At 38.2% G+C, this 17,145-nt stretch overlaps 2 protein-coding genes across 2 annotated transcripts; one reads left to right on the top strand and one right to left on the bottom strand.

Moving 5' to 3' along the window:
* The first annotated feature begins 433 nt into the window (after positions 1 to 433).
* LOC148062413 (beta-1,4-galactosyltransferase 3) lies at positions 434 to 9,544 on the top strand. The gene is made up of 6 exons (XM_087812329.1): positions 434 to 1,149; positions 3,640 to 3,875; positions 4,945 to 5,132; positions 6,177 to 6,299; positions 6,617 to 6,721; positions 7,892 to 9,544. The coding sequence occupies exons 1-6, from the start codon at positions 858 to 860 to the stop codon at positions 8,127 to 8,129; spliced, it is 1,182 nt and encodes a 393-aa protein (XP_087668455.1). The 5' UTR covers positions 434 to 857; the 3' UTR covers positions 8,130 to 9,544.
* Positions 9,545 to 10,461: 917 nt separating this feature from the next.
* On the bottom strand, positions 10,462 to 16,719 carry LOC148062412 (uncharacterized). Its single transcript, XM_087812328.1, has 5 exons — positions 16,640 to 16,719; positions 14,406 to 14,563; positions 13,516 to 13,654; positions 13,185 to 13,292; positions 10,462 to 12,022 (listed from the first exon to the last, which is right to left on the bottom strand). The coding sequence occupies exons 2-5, from the start codon at positions 14,549 to 14,551 to the stop codon at positions 11,030 to 11,032; spliced, it is 1,386 nt and encodes a 461-aa protein (XP_087668454.1). The 5' UTR covers positions 14,552 to 14,563; positions 16,640 to 16,719; the 3' UTR covers positions 10,462 to 11,029.
* Between the last annotated feature and the right edge of the window lie 426 nt (positions 16,720 to 17,145).

Raw genomic sequence — 17,145 nt, 5'->3', positions numbered from 1 at the left:
CTGCTGATGTCAACAACATATCTGACCCTTCCTGTATGTTCTGTCTCTCAGAGCCCGCGAGCGATTGGGTCAGAGCCCCGTCCGTCCAGGCTCGATTGAATCATCATCGCGGGACCATCGCTCCGGACTTCAAAGCGACTCCCCACCAACCAACCCCTTCTATCTCCGCCTCCCGACATTTTTTTTCCCCCGACACGTCACCCGGGCCCTCCTCCCCACCCTCTTCGCAGAGATACAGTCACCCACACATGGCCATCATCGGCGACCCCTCCCCCTGAATCTCCACCCGGGGGCCGGCAGTTGGAAGCGGCGTAATCCTCTCAGATGTACAGTGTCTGCGTGGCTGCATATGCTGCTTTTTGTCATGGCTGCTGTTGTCGTGGAGGCCTCCCTCAGGAGAGGACATGAGGGAGAACAGGGAGCTGCATAAAAAAAGAAAAGAGAGAACCAAGTGAGAGTGATTTAGTGACCACGGGAGAATGAGTTTTGCCGTGACACAAATGGAACTGATTTGTGGGTGAAGCTGCACGATGTGGGACTGGCACCATCACCCTGCACCCAGAAAAAGATTGGACCCGCAACTTTGGAAATATTTGCCTCCTTTTTATTGACGACAAGGAATGCAGTGAGATGGGACGTTGATTAAATTAATTTTTTTGTTTTTTTTTTTGAAGGGTTTATGTCAAACCCATCACTGGTGGTCTTTTTCCATTACAAACCACCACAAGTGCCTTTTTCCACATTATCTTTTTCTTCCGTATTCACTTCTTCTTCTCACTCAGCAGCTGACAATCTTTCATAATTGGACTTCACCAACTTTTTTTTTCCTCCCCTCCATTCTTTTTTTGCTTTAATGAATGACTTTTAAAAACATGGCCCTCAAGTTTCAGTCCAAATGGCGCTACCTTGTCATGTTCCTGGGCATCCAGCTGGTGGTGATGGCGCTGCTGTCCCGCGAAGGCTACCAGAAGAGGGTGACCTACTTCATCCGCATCTTCCGCAAGCAGGACGCCACCAGCTCCACGAGCCGCAATCTCACCGCCGCCGCCAGTCTGGCCCCGGGCGACGTGTACGCCAACCTCACCCGTCTGTCCAAACCCCAACACGTCGATGCCATGCCGTTGTGCCCCAAGACCTCGCCCCTAATACGTGAGTGTTCCGAAATACTTTTAAAATATGTAATACAGTAGTTTAGAAAGAAAATCTATACACTTCAATTTACGATATATATATATATATATATATAACTATAAAATGTTGTTTTTTCTGCTTACAAAAATCATTTTTATTCTTATAATAGTTATTTTATGATTTATATTTTAATAAAGTGTGTAACTAACAATCAATCCTTGCGTTATCTCAGGGTCAAGGTGGCCCGAAAACAAACGATTTTGGTATCCGTTGACCCAGAGACGACAAAAGGGATACCTCAAATTAATTGTATTTTTTGGGGCCTTTCGGGTCACCGTTACCCAGACATTGAAAAAAAGGGGCAACGCGCAAATATTTTCGTTTGTTCATTTTTGTGTTTAAATTAAAATTCCGGCCGCTAGATGGCAGCACAATTAAATTCCGCGGGATCTCGGCAATGACTGAGGATGAGAGGATACAGTTGACTCGAGAAGCTTTGAAAGCTGATGTTTGGACATATTTTGATTTAAAAACAAATGATAACTGTTACGACTTCGTCAAGAGTCATGTGGTCTGTAAATTTTGCACAACAGAGTCAAGTACTCGACAATACTACAAATATAATCTTGTTACTACAGTAACACAAGATAATATCGTATCACCAGATTCTTTCCAATACACACCCTTTATAAATACTGTCTGAAAAGTGTTTTGTTTTGAAAAGAATCTTGTATTTTCTCTGATTTAACAATAGTCTGTGACTCTTGTCATGTCAAGTCACTGGTTTCAGTCAAGTTTACTCAAAACTAAACGTGTAAACTAGTGAAAACTAGTGAAAATGAGTGAAACACAAACTCTTCTTAATACATTTTGTCCCTGTGTTTGTTTTTGATGTGAACATTGGTCCGTGAATAAACTGCTGACATTAAACGGGTCTGCGGTGGAAAAAAACGTTTTTAAAGTTTCACCAGATTTTATTTTTATTTTGTTGTTAATATTCATTAATTTAGAAGCAAAAAGCGCGTGATAACTCTTTAAAGTTGATGCCAGCTTGTGTATTCTTGGTGACTGCTCAACCACAGAAAGTTTTCACAAGCACGACTTCCCTTCCGCCATCCGACCACACCGGATATCAACCACAGGAAGGGTACAAAAAAGAAACTTTAAACGTACTTAAAACATCTGGCTTTCAGACGGCATCAAGATGTCTTCCACCTGAGCATCGTTGTTGCAGTCGCTGCCCGGCACAGATGTTAAGCCTCTCGCACTGTTGGACCCAAAGTGTTGCTGGCGTCGTGCATCACATGTTTACATCAGTCAAACACTGAGTTGCTTCATAATGCTGAACAAATTGACTCGGTTTAGCGAGTGGAAAGAAGAGTGTTTACAGATTGTAATTTTTGGTGAGTTTAGAAAAACACTTTCCATGACTTCACAACTGTGACGCTTCTTCTTCAGGAGCAACAGAAGAATTATTTAATTTGAGTAGCTTGGATTCAATACTAGTTCATACAGGAAACTAAAAATGTCCCTTTTTGTGGAGACTTTTAAATATGAATCTGATGCATATTTAATGTATGAATGTATTATTAGGTGTTAAATGAGGTGATTTTTCGGTATAAAAAAAATTTCAGTTCCTCAACTCTGCACATCAGTGGTATATAAATAAATAATCCACTTATTCTTCATGATTATTTTCTTTCATTTAAATCTAATATCCGAGCCTTTTCTTAAAATTTAACACCCGAAATGGTTGAATTTAATACTTTAAATATTTAAATAGATTTTATTTTTCTAATTGATTTGTTTATAAGCATTTAATTCGTTTTTTAACAAATTTAATTTAATAATTTGTATAATGATGATGATCTTGTTTGATAGAATAATTAAATGGAATATATCTTATTGAAAGAATGATTTTCTTGGTTATTGAATAGCTTAATTTAAAAAATGTTCACAATACATTTTGTACATTGATATTCTAATTCCAATAATTCCAAAAAACATTTTCAAAATTCAATTGTTTCATTTGCATCCTTTAACTTCAAACTAAAAATATCAATATAAAAGTTCCACAAGTTTGATTGAGTAGCTCAGCGTCTCTTTTGTTATTTTCTGGTACTTTTAACATTTTGATATTTTAATTTTGAAGGCTACTAATTAAAGAAATATTGAACTTAAAATAAATATTATTTAATTATTGAAATTAAAATATGAATCCTTATGTGTAAAACCAAATTTTATTAGTAAAAATTATTGAATAGATTATTTATTTAAAACACATTCTCCCTAGCAATATAGAAATTAAATTATTAAAAAAAAAAAAAAAAAATTCTTAAGAGTATTAATAAAAAAAGGTTTCCACATTAGAAAGTGTTCTGTTTCAATATGCTGAGATACTCTCTTTGTGACTCGTCGTAACTTTCTGGCGTGTGTTGTTGACAGAGGGTCGGAGTCCATGTGTGGACTTTCAACCGCAACATTTGAGCAAATCTCCTCCGCCCACAGGTGGACCGATCCACGTCAGCTTCCCGTCGAGGCTCACCCTGGCAGAGGTGCAGCGGAAGAATCCTCTGGTGGTGCGCGGCGGTCGCTACCGGCCCCCCGACTGTGAGGCGAGACATCGGACCGCCGTCATCATCCCGCACAGACACCGGGAGCACCACCTGAAGTTTCTGCTCTACTACCTGCATCCCTTCCTGCAGCGGCAGCAGCTCAACTACGGCATTTACATCATTCACCAGGTGAAATTCCTGCCTCTTCATTTTCTAAAGTTGATGGTTTATGACCGCATACTTCAACTCTCTTGTGTAGTTCAATGATTGAATAGAATGTCTTGATGAGAGGGCCCTCTAGTGTCGATTGAAAGAATGTGCATCCTTTTTTCGTTTTTTGCACTATTTTGCATTCCAACTTTAAAGTTATGCTCATTTTTACTTTCTTATTTAAGCTTACCTTTTTTTCTCCAATTTATTTGTTTTATTTTTAAATTGAGTAGTATTTTTAGATTTTTTTTTTGTTTCCCTTTTTAATCATCTCTGATTTAACCTTTGTCCACTATTTGTATTCTCGTGCTAATTTCTTAATGTCTGTCTGATTTAATTTGATATGATTCAGCTTTTTAAAATGTGTTGGAATGTATTTTAGTGAGATAGATCTGTGCAAACATCCTGTTAGGGATCGTTTTAATGTCTGCATTATATTCACAGACTGGTCTTCAGATAAATATAGTAAAAATATAACATAGTTTGTATTTCACTCATTTTTTTTAAGTTTAAATGTTTAGTTTATTTTTTAAAGTAAAGTAAACATGGTGTTAAGACTCACAGGCTAGTGTTACTTTAGAGAAAAAATATTTTTTTCAAAACAAACCCAGTTTTTAAATGTTGTTAGACAGTAATATTCAATAGAACATAAATTATACCTTTATTTAACAATATAATTCCATATTTATTTTTTATTAAAAGGTTGTGACTATTTATGTTATTGAAAGGTAGCATTCGTTTTTTAATAATTAATTGAAATTGATAATTAATGAATTAAATTATACAAAAATATTTTAACAAAATTCCATATTTATCAAGTCACAGCTTTTTAATTAAATATAAAACTGTGCATCTTTCTTAATTTATTGGAAATGGAATAACCTTTTTTATTTTTTTAAATATTTATTTTATTCCTGCCACTGGGGGAAGAATAAAGCAGAACTTGTCACTGTTGCTTTAAAGGTGCAGCAGAATTCATTATTATTTTACCAACAAAGTCAAACAAGTCTCAACCTATAATGACTTCTTTATTGTTTTTTTTTCACAGGCTGGAAACTACACGTTCAACCGAGCGAAGCTGATGAATGTTGGGTTCCGAGAAGCCATGAAGGAGGAAGACTGGGATTGTCTGTTCTTTCATGACGTGGATCTGATCCCTGAAGACGACCGGAACACGTATGTCTGCGACTCCAACCCGAAGCACGCCGCCATCGCCATGGACAAATTTGGCTACAAGTACGTTTGCTTTATGGAACTTTTCTTTGAAAATGTAGTTATTGTATATCTCTGTTTATTTATTTACATGCAACAGCCTATAAAATATATAAAGTAAAGGTTATTTGTAAAGACCAGGGTCACAAAGCGCTTTAACAAACAAAAACAATACACAGTCAAAATATATACTTTAAAAGGCCCATTAGACAAACAAAGGAGTCCCAGAAAATCGGGGAAAAGCACAAAATAAAAATGTCTTAAGATGTTTCTTGAAGGAGTCAGTAGATCATCAAACACAGAGGAAGATCATTCCAAAGCTTAGGAGCAACAGCCTGGAAGGATTTCTCTCCTCTGGTCCTGAACCGTGTTCAGGAACCATCAGTAGATTCTGATCCACAGACCTCAGAGCCCGAGCTGGGGTGTAAGGCTGGATCAGATCACTGATGTAAGGAGGAGTCTGACCATGAATAGATCTGAAAGTAAGAACCAGAATTTTTAAGTTGATCCCGAAATAAACTAGCAGTGAAGAGTTTTAAGGATCAGAGAAATGTGAGTTCTTCTACTAGAGCGGTTCAGAATTCTCGCTGCAGAGTTTTGTATTAACTGCAGGCGAGACAGCTGTATCATGAAATAGAATATTAAAAAAATATATATATACTGTATATATTTTTAAAATGTGTAAACTTGAATAAATAAAGCTAATATACAAAATAATGAAAGGGGGACATACAATATGTTGATTTATAGACTTTTAACCCAATTTCTACCTGTTCATAAACTAACGCTGTTCCTCATTCCATATTTAGTTACGTAACGATGGTATTAAACAAACGTGTATCTGCCTTAAAGCCTTGCCTTCATCTCGAGTGTCAACACGGACTGGTCCGGAGAGAGAAACCGGTTTCGGGTGTCAGTCAACATAAAACTTGTTTTTGGTTCAAAAATGGAAGTCATTTAAATATTTTTTTGACAGTTTGAACTCTTGTCTGAACTCTGTGTTTTGCCCTGACATACGAATTATTGTGATTTGTTGTAACAAATAATGATGCCTTCTATTCTCTGCAGGCTTCCATACAAGATGTACTTTGGAGGAGTCTCGGCACTGACTCCACTGCATTACCTTAAAATGAACGGCTTCCCCAACAACTACTGGGGCTGGGGAGGAGAGGACGACGACATCGGAGTCAGGTGAGGAAACGCTGCGTAATCCTCCTACTGTAGGTTCTTATCTACAGTTATCAATCTGTGTGAATGTTGCATATGATTACATAAATGGGACCATTTTTTAAGTCATTTTATGATGAATGTCTTGATACTTTGGCCTAATGAAGATGCCAGTGTTTAAGATAAGATAAGAGACTGACGGTACTAGTTAAACTGATGATGATGGAGGGGAATTTAAAGAGACACATGGAGGATTAAGAAATAATGAGCTTTCAACAGTGAGAATCATCAATCACCAGAATCATGACTTGGTCCGAACACACTTTTTGTTGTGTCCTCAGAGTGTCTCTGGCAGGCATGTACATCACTCGTCCGTCTCTGAGGGTCGGTCGCTACAAGATGATCAAACATAAACTGGACAAGGGCAACGACATCAATCCCAAGAGGTAAAACGAACTTGTCGGGAAAGTTATTTTCATGATGCTTTGTGAGCTGGAATAAATACTTGGTGGTTTTTCATCACTTTTTGTTTCATTTTTGAGTTTATTTTTCGTGTGTTTACAAACACTTGTATAAGTACAATTAAGTGCAGGTCTTTAGTACTACCCCGTGAGGTGTATTACTATGGAGCCTTGCCGAATAATACTACAGTGACTTGTGGAGTTATACTACAGTGACTTGGGAAGTACTACTAAGTGACTGCAGAGTAATACTGAGGTCACTCACAGATTAATTCTATAGTGACTCATGGAGTAATACTACAATGACTCCCGGAATAATACTACAGTGACTCGCAAAGTAATACTACATCGACTCGCGGAATAATACTACAGTGACTTGGGAAGTACTACTTTGTTGGCTTGTAGTGACTGCCTAGTAATACTAAGGTCACTCACGGATTAATACTATAGTCACTCATGGAATAATACTACAGTGACTCGCAGAGTATTACTACAGTGACTCTCGGAGTAATACTGCAGTGACTTGTGGATAAATATTACAGTGACTCGCGGAGTAATGGTACAGTGAATGGCGGAGTAATACTACGTTGACTGGCAGAGTAATACTAAAGTGATTCGCAGAGTAATTCTACAATGTGTACTGGAGTAATACTAAAGTGAATCAAGGAGACTCAGGAAATAATACTACGGTGACTCGCTGAGTAATACTACGTTGTGCTGAAGAGCATCACATAAAATCAGTTTGAGGTACAACCAGAATTAATACATAATTATATTATCTCTGTGGATTGTTTTTATTTGTATCCATTTATTGAAAATTAGAGAGTTTTAATTGCACCTTCTAGAATAAAAATGTGGTAAATGAAGTTGTTTTTTATCAGTCATGTTATGTGTCATGGCTATAATTTGGTACCTATTTGAAGTAGGTCTAAAAGAATAGGTTTTTGTCTGGTAACTACTGGAATGGCTTTGGTGTAATGGGATTAGGAAGACCGGAACCCTCTAGTGGTTATATAGCACAATTGAAATAGAAGGGTCATAAATCTAAAATACAAGTGCAGATATAATGGTAACATAAACAGGCTTTTTCTTTTTTACATCGACTGTCAAGCGCAAACCAGAATGAAAGCGTCTGAGAAATTCCCTTCTCTGCAGGTTCAACATGTTGGCGAAGACGCGGCAGACCTGGAAGTCGGACGGGATGAACACGGCGGTTTACAAAGTCGTCTCCCGCGAATACATGCCTCTCTACACCAACATCACCGTGGACATCGGGGTCGAGGAGGGCCGCGGTCCGCCGACGCCGCTGCCCCGCAAAGACAAATCCTCCGCCGTCCACAGAATATCCCCCCCGAAGGAGGACAACACCTCAGAGAGGAAGTCGTCGGAGTAGAATCACGTTTTTTTTTTTCCCCTCCTTAGAGAATTCGCTTTTGTTTGAGATTCCCCGATGATTCCGCCACTTCCTGTGGCGCTGCTGCTCCCGAGAGGTTTAAAGTTGGACTCTGTGAGTTTGTAAAACGACAGCGTGTGCTCGCTGGTAAAAAGCCTTGAGATGCCTTAGAAACTTTATCTTCTTCCACCCGTACCTTACTTAGAACATCAGGTCAGTTACTTTCTTTGACGTGAAGCTGCTACACCCAGACATGAAGGAACTTAAACGGATATGTGACGCCTTTGCTTGGAACGGTTTCCTCCTCCCTAATTGCGTATATAATCCAAACAAGTGTAATCGTTGAAGATCTATTTTGTAGGAGGGACAGTGCTGTGATTTGTTGATGTTTGTGTGTCTCCTGGATCATGCCGTGAAGCTTCATTAATCCATCTCTTATCACACGTTCATATCGCCTTTTTGAGCTTCGGGTTACACCAGAACAAAAAAAAAAAAAGAAGGTATTTTTGTGGATTTATTTTTCTTGCAATATTATTGGATGCGGTTACTTTCGATGGAACTTTCGTTACGACTTCCTTCAGCAATAGTTACAGACTCTAAAAATCTCCAGATGCCTTTTCCTCACATGAACACTTTCGCTCAGTTGGATCCTGTGGAGATTAACGCTTCGGTTCGTCGAGGTTCTGTCGACGCGGCAAATGTGACGGACATTTTCCTTTGAGTCCCGCGGATGTGACCCTCGTCCCTCCTGCCGCCCCTCAAGACTGCATGTTCACCCTCACGGCCTCTTGACAGTTTTGAATGTTTACACAATACGAAGGATTGAAATGTTACACACAGGGAGCAGGTAGATGAGGCTGAAACCAAAGATGACACACACACACACACACACACACACACACACACACACACACACACACACACACACACACACACACACACACACACACACACACACACACACACACACACACACACACACACACACACACACACACACACACACGTTTCTGTGTGTGTGATCATGCTCCAGAGTGGATCACCAAGTTGCTTCTCATGATTTTCTCTGCGACATTCTTGTTTATTATGAAGGCCTTACGATGCACTCATCACTAAACCACTATTACAGAACAATCCTAAATATGCATGTTCCAGGGCGAAGTCTTCGGTGCACTATATGAAGGTTGTGTGTATCATTATCAAGCATGATTTTTGTGTCTTTGTCTTGATTGTGTTTGTAGTAAACGGTAGAGGCACTATTGAGCTTTTTGTTTTTCAGTTTGAAAGTGGAAGTATTTTTTTTTTGTTTCCAATCCTGTTACTAGGTGAAGTGTGACGAATCCTATTATTGCTCTGTTTATATTAGCACAGTCCAGAGTGGCCTTAAATTCATTAATAAACTGGTTCTTAAGTGATTGTTCTTTCTTCATTCAGGGTCCCACCATTCCCTTTAAAGTCTTTAAAAGGCACGAATCTAAAAATAAGGCCCTAATTGGCATTAAATGTCTTATATTGACATTTCTTAAAATGTAAACAAATTATCCAAATGTCATTTTGGTTCTCCTACGAACATTTTTCAGTGGGAAAACAAGGTTGTGTCTATTTTATGTAGCCATTTAGGTAAATTGTCCCTAAACATAACCCACATTTTTTTTCAATCAATTAAAGCAGCTCTATGCGATTTTTTTTTTTTTAAGTCGAGCGACACCAGTGGACTACAGTGGTAGTGTTTAGCCCGACGGGAGACAACATTTCCCATGAGCACTTGCTATACGTCGCAAAGGTTGCCATGTCCCGGTTTGCAGCAGGTGGACTAATGTTCTGTTTCCAGACTTCCATTGAAGGATGAAGGATGGATATCGATGAGGTAATGACTCAGATTGTGGATAATGAAATATGAGTTGTGTTATGACAGCTTTGTAAATAATATAACTTTAACTTTGTTTTTGTACCAATTTCCCCCCACCCCCCACTCCACCACAACCGGTGCGATATGTAGCATGTTCACACCATCCCCAAGAACTTTTACGGTGAAATAATTTCCATCTGGGAAGAGGCTACAGACCCTCCTGAGTATGACCCACAGACTGAGGTCTTTCCCCCCACAGATGCCTGACTTCTTTATTGTTAGCTATGTTCATGGTATACATTTGTATATTCCATACAACTGCTCATGGTTTTGGTGTTTAATGCTTTTGGATTATATTATTCTTTTGTCCATCATATTGCTGGGTGTTTTGTCCACCATTTCTAAAACAATAATATACAAAAGAAACCCTCAATGCCTCCTTAATTACGTCATAAAGTAACTTCAAGAAGGAATTAATGCAAATAAAGTTCTTGATATAATCTTTAATATTTTCTTACTCCTACTTTCAAGGCTGTTTACTAGTGATGGTCTGATGAAGCTTCATGAAACAGTGTTATTTAGAGGTCAGTAGGTGGTGCCATCAGTTTAAAAATGATGTGATGTTTCATTAGAACAGTTGTTCAAAACAAAGGAAAATAGTGCAGAGACCGCCATCTAGTGGACTCTGACAATAATGACACTGCTTCACGAATCTTTATCGGACCATCACTACTGTTTGTTGCTTAAATTAAATATAATTCGCTCATTTCATGTTGAAAGACATGATTATTTGGTTCTTTTGGCGCCGATACTTTTTGAAAAAAGCGGATGGTGTTGTCGTCAACTTGGAGCTCTCCCTGAAATGATCAGTTTTTGTCTTTTTTGTTTATTCCATGTAGTCACAAGGTGCAAATATGTTTAAGACTTTACAACAAAGCACAGCCTTCACAGTTAGATTCATCAAGATGGTAAAAAAAAAAAAAAAAGCTACAAGATAAACAAACATTTACGGTCCTTTTATCTTCGACCAATGGGTTTTTTGGAAATGTCCTCAGTTGCTGTTAAACTTGACGTTGTCGTACTTGACAATCTTCCCGTCCCGCGTCACCACCTCCTTCTGCTCCCACGATCCCACGACTCCGTTGATTTCCTCGAAGCGTTGCACCCTCACAACGCCCGTGGGAGGAAGATTGCACGGCAGGTCTTTGGTAACCGCTTGGAACAAATTCATCTTCATCATGTCGGGAACCAGGTCCGCCTTCGACGCGGGAACCAGATCCTGAATCTTATGTCTTTCGTCTGAAGTTTGCTTGTGGTTTGGATAAGAAGTAGGTTTGGCGGGTTCTCGGTTGAAGGGAGACGGAGAACGGTTGATGGGTTCTCGGTTGAAGGGGGACGGAGAACGGTTGATGGGTTCTCGGTTGAAGGGGGACGGAGAACGGTTGATGGGTTCTCGGTTAATGGGTTCTCGGTTGAAGGGGGACGGAGAACGGTTGATGGGTTCTCGGTTAAAAGGAGAATGGTTTCTCTGTTCTCTAAATGGCGCTGGAGATGGATTCCTACGAGCTCTATCGTACGGCGATGCATCTTGACCCCTATGAACTTCTTTTGGAGATCCCCTCTGAATTCCTGGAGACGGAGAGTGGTTTCTCGCGTCCACCGTCGGTGGCTTGAGTTGTTCTTTCTGAGTCGACGACGACGCCGCTCGGATTTCGCCAATGACCCCACCTATGGCGGCCCTCAGGGACGGGTTGGGATCCACCATCCTGCAGACGCTGTGGCAGTACGGGTTGTCCTTCATGATCTCCTTGACTTTCTCGGGGTCGACGGTCGGCGTGTGGAGTCGGATCCTGACGCAGAGCTCGGCGATGATCTTGCCCATGGCCCAGACGTCCGAGCGCTGGTCCCGCTGGTTCTTCCGCTGCAGGACCTCCGGGGCGGAGTAGGCCTCGTTCCCCATGTCCATCGCTGAGCTCAGGCCGTACTTGTAGAACTTGGCCAAGCCCAGGTCGATGATGACGGCCCTGTGTGTGTCGTGTTCCACCTGGAAGACAAACACATGAGGCTCAACCGAGGAACATCGATGTTGATTTAGGCTTATTTTATGACCGTTTCAATAACAAAGGACAACGAAGTCCAGTTACAAAAAAACTGCATTAAAATCCCATTTATTTGCTGTTTTTAACCCTCAAATTATGCATTTTAAATCAAGCTATTTTTACGTGGAAAAAAACAAACAAAATACATAGTTAAACAGTCGATCACTATCTTTTCAAAATACACAAGATTCATTGTTATTTATTAAAGAAAAAGATTGCGCAACAAGGAAACTTTTACCAAAGCTTTTCTCATGAATTCATTTCCTGTCTGATAAGTCTCACAGGACAAGATTACAAAATAATTTCCATAAAAGAATAAACATTTATGGTTATAATCGATCTTATTTCTATTCAGATACAAGTTTAATGGAATACCAACCAAAGTCTTTTGATGTGACAGTAATTCTGAACATGATCATTTTAGATTGTTTTAACTTCTTTTTTTTTACTTTCAAATATCAGTTCACTTTCACAAACATGTGCGAACAAATCAACTAAAAATGTGAAGTTAAGCAACTAGAGTTCATGTCTGTTCATGTATTTCATCCACTGGTTATTCCAGAATTTATTGATTTCATTTTTAATATGTTGTATTTTTTAAACAAAAACGGTGACAGGTCTTGTGAATCGATTCAAGAAAAGATGATTCATCGTCGACAAATAAACTAAAATAACATATTTATGAAAAAAAAAAGTTTAATCAATTGGTATTTAAAGAGATTTATCCGGTTTTCATGTAGAGTTTGAGATGTATGTGGCTCCATACATGATGCCTGAGAATGCTTGTGTAGTGCATTTTTATTTTTCTCGTTCCTTTGTCAGATTTTCGTTGAAAATCTTTCAGTAACAGTGTAATAATTTGATATTATTTTAAAGTCTTAATGCTATAACTTCGTGATTTAGAGGCGCTTGTTGTGTAGATGGTTTGTGCACAAAATGATTTTGAGAGGAAGTAACGATGAGACAATATTTATTTGTGTCTCTCCACAAGATAAATCGTATTGTTAAATGACCTGCTGAGGGTAAGAAATAATAAAAACGGCTCCTGTTGTGTTTTTTTTTTAATTTTCAATTTCAAGAAGCATTCTTGATTTCAAGAGTTCTCACCATGATGTTCTCTGGCTTGAGGTCCTGATGGACGATATCTCTGGAATGGAGGTGAAGAAGACCCTCGCACATGCCCCGGATGATGATCCCTTTATTCGCCGGGCTCAGCTGGAGACGCAAGAAGAACCATTAGCCAATTTGTATTAGCTTAGCTTCACCCCTTTGATCTCTCAACCTTCTACACTTAGAAGTTAAAACAAAACTTTTCACCATCTTCCTAGAATGAAGCTTAAAATTAGCTACGATTCTATCTTCTTTGGTCCATTTTTATGTTAGAACTTGTTTTAATTGCCACGTATATAATAATGAGAAGAAGAAGAAGAAGTTTTACCGTTAGCTTGGACTTGGACGATTTGAAAATAGTTGTCTCCAGGTCTTCTCCAAAGATGAACTCCAGAGGAATAACCCATTTTCCTTGCACCAGGTCGATTTTCCCGAGAAGCTTCACGATGTTCGGGTGAGTAGCTTTCCTGTTTGACGAAGAATACGAGCGTTTTAACTCGCTTTCGTTCTTTTATTTGCGTAGTCAACGAGATGCGACGATGAAGAGTCAATAGAGTTAGAGGTTGAGACGGATTAGACAAAACATGTTGATAGAATTTGTAAAATCCAGTTTTGTTTAGTCTTGTTTTTCCCTGTGTGACCCAGAAAACACGTTTTTTCACCAGCAAATTGGGTCTGAGGGCCACATATGCTCCTTCGCCTTTATTTGTCTGACCCACACGAGGTCAATGAATCTGACTTAAGATTAAAAAATACCTTTTGAAATAAACACAAGCTTCTATAAATGAATAGTTTAAACTTATGCATTCTTATTTCAGTATGCATAGAAGTACAATTAAATATATATTTAAATTGCTATCTCCCCTATGTTGACCAAAGTGTCAAAGAGCTTCTTTGTTTGACACAAAATAAGGCATAAAAATGAGAAAAATATGAGACTTGTCTGTTTATCTAGATATTGAAACAGTAAAAACGTGTTTTTTCTATATATTTTTTGTCAATAATGTCCGACTTCTTCAGAATACTTTATTCATATGGAAGTTTTTTAACTATTTTTAAACATTATCTTCTGTTTTTTTAATCATTCTTCTAATAGTCTTTTCTCTTGAGTTTCTCAACTAACAAAGAGAACAAGAAGGACCAGCTAACGTTAGATCAGATACAGTAAATATTTTGGAGTTGTAAACATGTTTCCAGGAAAGACAAAAGGGTTCTCACTTGTAGACGTTGCATTCTCGTTCCAGATCTTTCCTGCTGATCATTTGCTGAGGGACCCTCTTTATGGCCGCCCATGTGTCGCCATACTTCTCTTTGTAGACTTTCCCAAAACATCCCTGAGCGATCGTTCCAGTGGAGTAGGCCATCGGTGCTCCGAGCTGAAAAGCCATCACAGTGAGTTGAATGTTCGTGAGTGACGATAAAAAGAGTCATGCTTTGGTTAAAAACTGGATGTTTTCCATTGAAGTGCATCAGCGCCATCAGACTATTGAATGCTTGAACATTTTAAAGGTTTAAACTTTATTTTACACATAGAGTTTGACGCTCAAATTCCAATCATTAGAAAATACAATTTAAAAATCTAATATTTATCAATTTTGTAGCTATTCAAATTCAATATAGAAATGTTATAATAGTACCGCCAGACAAAACAAAAAAACTACTTGATTAAACTATAAACCAAATATTCCAAAACAGTAAGATTTCAGCAACTTGCTGCTAATGGTAGTTTTGTCTGGTAAGATGGCCGTACTATAACAATGTTCAATTTAATTTAAAAGCCTATGGATTGAAAAATATTGAATGTAGAACATTTATTTTTGAATTATTGGAATTCGATTTTCAAAATCTGTGTACATTTATTTTTTTAAATTCAATAAAAAAACGAATTCAACTTTCAATACACAAATAAGTGAGTAAATTAATCTATAAAAAACAAATGCAACCTCTATATTGTGTTTGTATACATGATTTAATTCAGTTATTAAAAAAATAATTTAAAAAACAACATTTTAATAAAAGCAAAACTAAAAAAAAAGTTTCAACATTTGTGAAGTTAAATTTAACCATAACATTTTTCTAAAGGCACTGACATACTACTGTTTCTAGCTTTATTACTCAACCCAACTTTCAGACAAAAAAAACTTGAATATCAGGTACCTGGTGACCATAAAATGTAAAACATACCTAAAGATTGTTTGTCATGCGAAGATAGGGATTGGGAAATGTTTTGGTCTTGTGTGATTGTTATCAAAGATAATGACGTATACATGGAAACCCCCCCCCCCCCCCCACACACACACACACAGGTGAATGAGTCAATCCTGCACTCTCATGCTGGAATCATGAACATCTATAAAGTAGTACTTGGAATGGGTTGTTTCAAAAAGAGCCTGAGGATCTTGCCGGAGTTAAATCGAATAGTTTGGAAATAAACAAATCCTATTGATCACAATGTGATAAATGGTTAATATAGTGGTTACGTCACAAGTGGGTGGAAATGGAAGTAATCGCATGACGAATCGCAAAAGTGACAAATACTAACAAAAGAATGGCCATAAAAAAAGAGTCTTCAAAAAATTCAAAAAATGTCCCTCAAAGAAGACAGTCAAGCTTTTCACGAAAGAAAAGGTCGATCATCAGAAAATGTCTTAAAACTTACAAAAGAAAGTATTAAGAAAGATAATTACTGTGTTATAACTGATCAAAACGTGTTCAGAAGAATCTTAATCTAAAGCTAATGCTTATATTATAATACTAAAATAAATACAACTTTTCACTCACTGTTAGAAATTGATAATTCCACCTTATTATTCAGTCATTTCCTACACATACAGTAAGAATACTGTAATTACACTCAAAATAGTTTTTTTTTTTTACGAACTACCTTCACAAATCATGAGACAACATAAATAAAGTTTTGACGGCAAAAATACTTAATAGCAATAGGCTGGTATTATTTATTTAATTCATGTTTGTTATTATATATATATATTTTTGGTTGGATTATAAAAATGTAAAAACGACAAAATAAGCAAATATTTTACAAATGCTTGTTTGTTTATCCTTATAAGCAGAAACGCAAATTCCAAAGAGGGGCGCGCTGGATGACGTCTACTAACCACCTCAAGGTGCTTCGAAACTCGATCGTTAACACTTTTATAGAGCAAAATCCATTTCGTGTTTCCCCAAAAGCTGCGACTCACAACGCTCACGAAAAAGGTGTGAAAAGCCGACGGACTGGTAATGACACTTTTGTGTTGGCAAAAGAACTAACAAAAGTGACATCTTGTAATTACAAGCTCTTCCATGTGTTGACATTTCCATTGAATTCCCAACACATGAAGGTGAGAATGATCATGTTAACTAGGATATCTCAACGACGTGGGTTAAAGTTTTGACAAACAAAACCTCCTGAAAGAACAAACTGATACCGTAAACATGCAGGTTCTTACCGGTTTTGTCGTGGAGGCACGGCAGCTGCTTCAGGTCTGGACAGGAGTCGGAAAAGCTTCTGCTCTTGAAAGCTGTGACGCCACGCCTTTTCCTGAATCAGATCCTTGGCCAGGAGGTGCAGCAGAGGTGAGGTCTGCAGGTCAACGGCAGTGTTTGCTAAACAGATGGTCATGTGACTCTGCAGCTTGACGTGAGTCAATAAACACTTTAAATATGATTATCTGCCCAAATATCTCGGTATAAAGATTCAGAACGGACCAATTGTTTTAACGATAAGGAGCCGGAACAATATAGGAAAGACTTCAGGTGAGGTTTGGCGACAGGTGTGATGACGGTGAGGTATGTGTGTTGTTGGTTTAAGGAAGAAACTCTTGCCAACTCCTGTAATAAATTAAAATTTCAAAGGAATTCAATACTAAACAAGGCTTCCACAGAATCTTATTTCCCTCTGATTGCCGTCAACGATAAGGAAGAAGCTGCATGAGGGCTTAAAACAAAAAAAAAA

Source organism: Callionymus lyra, chromosome 17 (assembly GCF_982586985.1).
Source record: "Callionymus lyra chromosome 17, fCalLyr1.hap1.1, whole genome shotgun sequence".
NCBI lineage: Eukaryota > Metazoa > Chordata > Actinopteri > Syngnathiformes > Callionymidae > Callionymus > Callionymus lyra.
Note: the sequence above shows the minus strand (reverse complement) of the source record. Positions and strands in the feature narration are given on the sequence as shown.

Coding starts and splice junctions, on each gene's coding strand:
- LOC148062413 (XM_087812329.1), top strand. CDS start 858: ATGACTTTTAAAAACATGGCCCTCAAGTTTCAGTCCAAATGGCGCTAC. Junction 6,300..6,616: donor GACGACGACATCGGAGTCAG/GTGAGGAAACGC, acceptor TTGTGTCCTCAG/AGTGTCTCTGGCAGGCATGT. Junction 6,722..7,891: donor AACGACATCAATCCCAAGAG/GTAAAACGAACT, acceptor CCTTCTCTGCAG/GTTCAACATGTTGGCGAAGA.
- LOC148062412 (XM_087812328.1), bottom strand. CDS start 14,551: ATGGCCTACTCCACTGGAACGATCGCTCAGGGATGTTTTGGGAAAGTC. Junction 13,293..13,515: donor CGTCCAAGTCCAAGCTAACG/GTAAAACTTCTT, acceptor TTGCGTCTCCAG/CTGAGCCCGGCGAATAAAGG. Junction 12,023..13,184: donor TCAAGCCAGAGAACATCATG/GTGAGAACTCTT, acceptor TTTGTCTTCCAG/GTGGAACACGACACACACAG.